Here is a 7,783-nt window from a genome sequence, read left to right as displayed (position 1 = left end):
ATTTATGGCATCTCTAAACATGATGAACAGTTATTATGCACCACAGATTCAGTTCAACACTAATTATAAGTAAATTAATAATTTACACACTATTTGTCTATCTGTGGGTTCCTTGGCTTTAATTATATATGTCCTTACAGCATTCCTGCTCTCCAATCAGGATTATTCTGTTAATACTGACTATTTTAGAAAATGTGTCCCATACTGCCATCACTGTGTATTATGATGAAGTAGTCAAAAATGTACAATATGAACTGGCTCATGGTTTTATTTCTTATTCAGCAGTCATGACTGTGCTAAGTCTACTTTCAAATCTTGTTACATCAGTTCAATTCTCACTATCAATTCTCACGTGAAACTCACACAAAAAATCCCAATTACATGTTTATTTAGTTATTTGTCCCCTAAATTATTCACACGTGATAGCAACATTCAGGACAAAGAACATTTTATACAAAAGGAATTGTAACAAAATACATGAAAACATATTTTACGCAACATAAATGCTACTATTGTGCAGTATGAAATAATGTAAAAGAACCTGCCCTTTCTTTTCATTCATTGAAAATAGCTGGTGCTTTAGTTTCTATTCTGTCACAGAGAACATTATGATTTCCATTTTTCTTAAATCATGTACTTGAGGTTCTAATACTGCTGAGAATAAGTATTTCATACAGTCATTCACTGAATACCACTGGCTGACCAGTAAGTATACGATAGAGAAAAAAAAATCATTTTAACAATCCTAACAATATTCAGCTTTTTTATTACATCTGCTGTGTGATATTTCAGCTAACATTTGTTTTCCATATCAACAATGTGTCTGACAAACAAATAAACAAACTGTGTCTGTGGCCCTGTCCTCTTCAACCTGATAAAAACAAGAGAGGGTCAAAACCTAATCAGCCCCCATTGATCTGCCTGCAATGATCCAGAAGTCTTTGGAGTTCAAATTTATGAGCCCGGGAGAGTCCTTGGGACTGTTCTTCATGTCTGATACAGTTCCTTTACTGGTCAGTATAATGAGGCTTTAAGCATCTCACTGACTATAAATCTGCTACGCTAAGATTGCACTGCTCCAGGTCTGACTGGACCTCAGCTCACTAAATCTCACATCCAGGACCAGAGAGTAATTTATAGTCTTCTCCTAGCTGAGCACATTCGGCAAAGCAAGTCAGCAAATGATCACAAGTCACCAAGATTGTCAACTTCTGTTGGCTGGTTGAAGGTGAATCAGGCCTCGGTGTGTTTAACCACATCTGTGTCTGGATGGTTGATAATCTCACTGAGTATTCCTCTTGATTAGAGCTGGGAGGAGCTGGCTATTGTTGGCATGTCATTATGTTGTGTTCAAGTCATTTACATAACATCAAATTAAATAAAATACTTTTCTACAGAACTGGTGTGTGGGGACAGCAGAGGTCATAAACTGGATACTTCATCTTTTCCATTTGCTTTGCCAAAATACTGTGGGCAACATCTTTCGTGGTGAAGACAGTATTAGAAGCCCATCATCTAAAGGGGCTGCTGAGCTACTGTAAACTTGCAGCAGCTGATCACAGACCGGCTGCAGGACCTGCAGGACCTGCAGAGGACACAGGGAGCAGCGCGCCAGGGCAGGGTGCTGCGCGTTGGCGGAGCGCAAAGACCCGTCTTCTCAGTAGGTGAATTTCATAGGGTGGGATTGCTGTGAAGTAACCCCAGGACGGGCCAGCAGGCATCAGCACGGTGCCGTACAGGGCTGGTGCGGTGGCCAATCCCGGCATGTCCGAGGGGAAGCGCGCTCTACACCACAGCTTTGAGGCTCCCGCGGAGCAGAAAAATGACTCGGGCTCTCTCCATCCTGGCTTACTTCGTCTCTTTGATTTACTGTAAGTGTGTCTTTCTTTTCATTCTGTCACCAAACTGATGAAAGCAGCAGTGCGCTGTGCGTCAGCTCCAGATTTAGGTGAATGAAAATGTCTCAGATGGTTCCGAAAAGATTTTCTGTTCCTTTAGCGTCCCGTATCGGAGATTAATGTGAGCTTGAAGTTGCAGTACAGACGATCTATGGCTTGTTATTTAAACATTGTCTTATTCAAGTGCAGTTTGAGGACTCTCCTCTGCTATAAAATGTGGTCAAATCAGCATCAGTATCAAACGAGGAGGTTTCTACCAGCAAGTTTACAACTTTTGAAACTGACTTTGTGCAATTATTTCTTTATAATGTTTTTTTTCGTATTGGGGTAGATCTAAGTCATGAAAATGTGTTTTGCTACTAGATACATTAGACTTCCCCCCATACACATATACATTTTATATAGTATATAAAACAGCAGATTTAACCTTTGTCCCCTGGTTTGGTTCAATGACACGTTGACATGTTTCATTATGACTTAAGTCTCTAACTCTATTACATTTCTGTGGAATAATTTCTCAATGTGCTGTACAGAATGACCTTATCAACTCCAAACAGCTTTCTCCTGCATTGTATTAACACGCTTGACCTCACTCTCAATCAGTGTAATGTCTAAGAAACACTTGCAGTATAGGCTGGTTGTATTATTTTACACATTAAACCTGCACACACACACATTAGGGTCTGTTCACAGCAGTTGACCACAACTTGCAAGTGGCCTTTTCATCTGGGGACGAGAGAGCTTGTTTGAATCTGACTTCCAGGAGCTTTGACATCACACACCATCTGCTGAATGGTGCCGTGAAAGTCCTGCTGTGTAGGATGGCACTCCAGCCATGTGACTGACAAAGGCACAGTCATGTCCCTGTGGGGACTGTGCCACACCCTGCAAAGCTGCAGGAGTCTGTGGGCTGATAATGACATGCACAGCTTGACTCTGACCGTGTGGGGACTTTGACTAAAACTACATACTATCATCACATGCAGGGACAACTCAGGAGTCTATATGTGTGATGATGACATGCAGTTCATGAATGATGAATCTCTGTAATGTAACCATGAATATTGCTCATACCATGAGTATGTAATCAAAGTTACATCTATTCTTCAGTGGGGTCGTCAGGGAGGGGTCCGATGAGTAAGTTGACTCAGCCACTCTTCACTATGTGAGGGGACATGATTAATATCTGCATGTGAGGAAAATGAAAGAGGTGGTGCTACATATATCCATTGTACTCCCGATGAGACTAGCCAATCATCATCATTTTCAATCAGGGTTACCTTCACCCTGACAAGGCATCATTTATCAGGCATGGAGGCTGGAGTTCATGTGTTGGTATTCATGGCTTATTCCCATTTAAAAGACAGAAGCAAACTTATTAACATGCTGTGAAAATATCTGCTCGTATCCCAAATGTAATTGCTCATTTGAAAATAACTTGAGGGCTTTCATAACATTTCAGTTTAATGTCTCCAACACAGTAACCCCTGGCTTTCTTAATTGACAGCTGCTTAAATCCCATAGGTTTTCGGAAAATTAGACATGCAGCTCATATGAAGCGATCCTGGTGCATTCTGATGATTTTCATTTCAATTAATTTCTTGCAAAGGCTAAGATGAACTGATGTGCAGAGAAATACATAAACTTGAGGCTTGTTCCATTCAGGGACAAGTAAATCCTCATCTCTATGTTAAAATTCCCAAATTCCATTTCTTTGCAGGAAAAGGAGGAAAAGAAACAGTTTTGGTTGGTGTGGCTCCACTCATGTTCCATTTAGTTTAGGTGAATTCAAGCACAATTATGATGCTGACTGTCAGAGCCACCCCACTGAGCTGTAGACAGCTCTTTAGGAAACATGGGGGGGGATTTTGTAGAAGGTTCATCCATCTTTTTATATATTACATGGTAGAGCTCTGCAGCATGTTACTATTATTTTGTTGATGAATCTTACAACATTAGACCTTGAGTTTATGAATCCACATTTTGTCAGGAACACTAGGTTAGGTGCTGGATGTGTAAATGCTACATGCACATAAAAATAATTGTTTAACCACAATTGTGTCACCAGGTAGCAGCAGTGCTGACTCAGAGGAGCGTCTCATGAACTGGCTGCTGGGACAAGATCGCTACAATCCACTCATTCGCCCGGCTGTCAACAGGACAGAGAGAGTTACAGTAAAGCTACAAGTGTCTCTGGCACAGCTCATCAGTGTGGTAAGAGACCAAACACTGTGAATGTGAATCTGTGTTTGATAGAGGGATAGATTTCTGTATAGGCTATAGAGACAAAGAGACAGAGATAAAGAATAAAAGAAAAGCCAAAAAGATGCAGAGAAAGCTGTTAATTAGTGGCCTCCACTGAGGGACCCTGGCTTCAAACAGATGGATGAAGTGGAGGATAGATCTGGTCAGCTGTGATCTCTGCCTCTGTCATATCCAGATTGAAACTTCAGCACATTGGATTAAAAGGGGCCATAAAGCTGTTTTAGCCACAGTGATAGAGGCTCTGCTCTGATTTACAGTGGAGGCTCCTCACTGCTGCAGACCGGCTTGCCTCATCCTCATTCAAAGCCACAGTTTATGAGTTTGCATTGAACCCCTTGAGTGATTGCCATTTGGTATCATTTTATTGAAAAGTACATGTCAGTGTGATGACAATGCAATCAACAAACATGTAAAGAAGATATCTGAAATGAGAGGAGGGCTTATGTGAAATTATTTTAACCTCACATCCAATCGCATGCAATTAAAGATAGCAGGGATAAATTCCAACTGTGAGGAGAGTTACAGGTTGGGGAAAGCTGATACACAAGTACAATAAAACAATATAAATAATAGTAAACTTCTTTAAGTACATAAAAGTAACATGACAAAATATGTATATTTTCAGAATGAAAGAGAACAGATCATGACCACGAATGTCTGGCTCACTCAGGTAAGACATACACAACATGTAACCTTCTTCCTGAATATAAATTAAACCATACCCATTCCCATTTTTTCAATGTGGAACAAACTGCTCCTGTAATTGTGCTTCTATGATAATGAAGCATGTAATTAGAAATGAGCTGGCATTGAGAAAGTGCACTGAAATCAGAACTGTCTCCGCAGCACTGGGTGGACTACAGGTTGTCATGGGATCCTGCAAAGTATGAAGGCATCGACAAGCTCCGCATTCCCTCCAGACACATCTGGCTCCCAGATATTGTCCTGTACAATAAGTAAGCTTCACTGATGTTTTATTTCAAATCATTTTTGTCTGTTTTGTAGTATTGTACAAAGAGTCAATATTTGTCTATATCTATCAAGGTTTAATTGCTCGGCAAAGACCACTTTTAAGGGTGCAATGAACAGTTAGTCTTTTGTGTGTGCATTTTCATTTGATTGAATAAACTATTGTTAGTTTTACAAAACAACAATACAGATTATATGCTTTCTCTTACCTTCACTGTAAATGTAATGATGATGTAAGCTTGGCAAATCAATCCACAGCCTTTCTGTTTTCCTTTTCTCACAGTGCTGATGGAACCTATGAAGTTACTGTCTTTACCAATGCTATTGTCCTCTTCAATGGCAGCATCAACTGGCTTCCTCCTGCAATCTACAAAAGTGCTTGTAAGATTGAGGTCAAACATTTTCCCTTTGACCAGCAGAACTGCACCCTCAAGTTCCGTTCTTGGACGTATGACCACACAGAGATAGACCTGATATTGAAGTCTGAGGTGGCTAGTATGGATGATTTCACTCCCAGTGGGGAGTGGGATATTTTGGCTCTGCCAGGCAGACGGACAGTCAATCCTCTGGATCCCACCTATGTAGATCTCACGTATGATTTTATCATTAAGCGGAAGCCTCTTTTCTACACCATAAATCTCATTATTCCATGTGTTCTGATCACCTCACTCGCCATTCTGGTCTTCTACTTGCCTTCAGACTGTGGAGAGAAGATGACACTCTGCATTTCTGTCCTCCTGGCTCTCACTGTGTTCTTGCTTTTAATCTCTAAAATCGTCCCTCCCACTTCACTGGACGTGCCCCTGATTGGCAAGTACCTGATGTTCACCATGGTCTTGGTGACCTTCTCCATCATCACCAGTGTATGTGTGCTCAATGTGCACCACCGCTCCCCCAGCACCCATACCATGCCTTCCTGGGTAAAGCTGATATTTCTTGAGAAATTGCCTGCCTTACTTTTCATGAGACGGCCTCACAACAATTCTGCACGCCAGAGACTGCGCCAACAACGGTGCCTACGGGCCAGGAGAGCCATCTGGGGTTTGGGTTACCCAGCAGCATCTAAACCAGCAATCAACATATCTTCTTCTGCTCTGCTGTCGTCTGACTCTGCCTTCTCCACTCCAGGGAACAAAACTGTAATACCTCCAATGGGTTACAGCAACTCCAACAGGAAAGGGGACCTGCGCTCCACAGATTACCTGCCCAGTGGTTACACTTCCATTAAGGACCTCCAGCAGAGAAGCAACTCAGAGAGGGTTGCTGACGTCCAGGAAGCTGTGAACGGCGTGTGCTTTGTGGCTGAGCACATGATGGGAGATGATGATGATCAGAGCGTATGTATATACATATTATATACACGTTTTACTGAATCTTTTTATGTAATGTTACATTTATTTGACTTTTTATTTCATTAAATCATGTTCCAGCACCCAGACAGGATCTTCTGACTAACAATGTCACACACTGCCTGCATCCCCGTTCAGAGAGGTTCAAAAGACTGCTGCAGATTTTTGACATTTGACCATTTTTAGTATCATTAATCTAACCTTTGAAATCAAAGCTAATAAGATAAGCAGAGTTGTTTTCTAAATCTAATTACATTTTGGTAATTTTTAACACCCCAGCTGCAACCCTGCTGTCTGCCCTGGTTTCAATATATTGGGTGAAATGTGTTTGTATTGACGTGTTAACATTTACTGTACACTCAGTGGCCCTTGAGGTGCAGGAAGGAATAACGTAAAGTAGCGGCTGTGACCCAGCAAATTGAAGGCAGACAAATCAATAAAATAGGGAGGGAACCAAGAATGAGAAATTACTAGTTTCAGAAACTACCAAGGACAGCATTGACAATGGGGTGAAAGGGTCAATAGCCATTTCAGTGTAGGGCTCAGCAAAATGGAGACAGGCTCTAATAGGGATATATATACATAAAACGTGTGTTCAACTGTTAGCCTAGAGAGTAAATGTACCTTTCCCTGTTTCCCTGGAGAGGTTATTGGTATAAATGGATGGAACACATATGATAGAGTATAATTACTGTGTATCTCTTATTTCCAATAAGCTCTCGTCCACTTATTTCTCCACCCATCCTTATACATAATTGATCTCACTACACCCTGTATGGCTGCTGTTAAACCATCCATACTGACTGATTTAAATGTCTTTGTTGTTGCAGGTGATAGAGGACTGGAAGTATGTGGCGATGGTGGTGGATCGTATGTTCCTGTGGATCTTCGTGATAGTGTGTGTGGTGGGCACACTGGGCCTGTTTCTTCAGCCTCTCTTCCAGAGTCAGATTGTTCCCAGCCAGCAGCCCAGTTCAGAGACCCCTCGCATATGACGAAGGAGACTGTGCAACTTCAGGGTTTTCATTAGCAACTGAGCTATTAGAATAAACATATTTATACAGGGATACAGGCCAGTAGTAATTTGGATGTCTCCAAAGTGTTTGCTTTGGCAGAGATCTGAAACACTGCGCCAGAACCTACCAACATGGACGGTAAAATCAGACAAAAAAATTCAAACATGTCTATCACGGCAGACAGGATGTTTGTGTGTGACAGCAAATGGATAGAACACCTCCTGCTGTGCAAAAGCATGTGGCCTGCAGCAATAATGTGTACATTGAGGGGACAATATGAAGCAGC

General features: G+C 41.5%; 1 protein-coding gene across 1 annotated transcript; it reads left to right on the top strand.

The window, feature by feature from the left end:
- Nucleotides 1-1,772: 1,772 nt before the first annotated feature.
- On the top strand, nt 1,773-7,783 carry chrnb4 (cholinergic receptor, nicotinic, beta 4 (neuronal)). The gene is made up of 6 exons (XM_028401353.1): nt 1,773-1,871; nt 3,967-4,112; nt 4,789-4,833; nt 5,010-5,119; nt 5,416-6,469; nt 7,312-7,783. The coding sequence occupies exons 1-6, from the start codon at nt 1,823-1,825 to the stop codon at nt 7,474-7,476; spliced, it is 1,569 nt and encodes a 522-aa protein (XP_028257154.1). The 5' UTR covers nt 1,773-1,822; the 3' UTR covers nt 7,477-7,783.

Source organism: Parambassis ranga, chromosome 3, assembly GCF_900634625.1.
Source record: "Parambassis ranga chromosome 3, fParRan2.1, whole genome shotgun sequence".
Taxonomy (NCBI): Eukaryota; Metazoa; Chordata; class Actinopteri; family Ambassidae; genus Parambassis; species Parambassis ranga.
Note: the sequence above shows the minus strand (reverse complement) of the source record. Positions and strands in the feature narration are given on the sequence as shown.

Bases quoted from the DNA above. Each gene is read 5' to 3' on its own strand.
- chrnb4 (XM_028401353.1), top strand. From the start codon at position 1,823: ATGACTCGGGCTCTCTCCATCCTGGCTTACTTCGTCTCTTTGATTTAC. The intron at 4,113-4,788 runs GTAAGAGACCAA...GTATATTTTCAG, and splicing joins TGGCACAGCTCATCAGTGTG to AATGAAAGAGAACAGATCAT. The intron at 6,470-7,311 runs GTATGTATATAC...TTGTTGTTGCAG, and splicing joins GAGATGATGATGATCAGAGC to GTGATAGAGGACTGGAAGTA.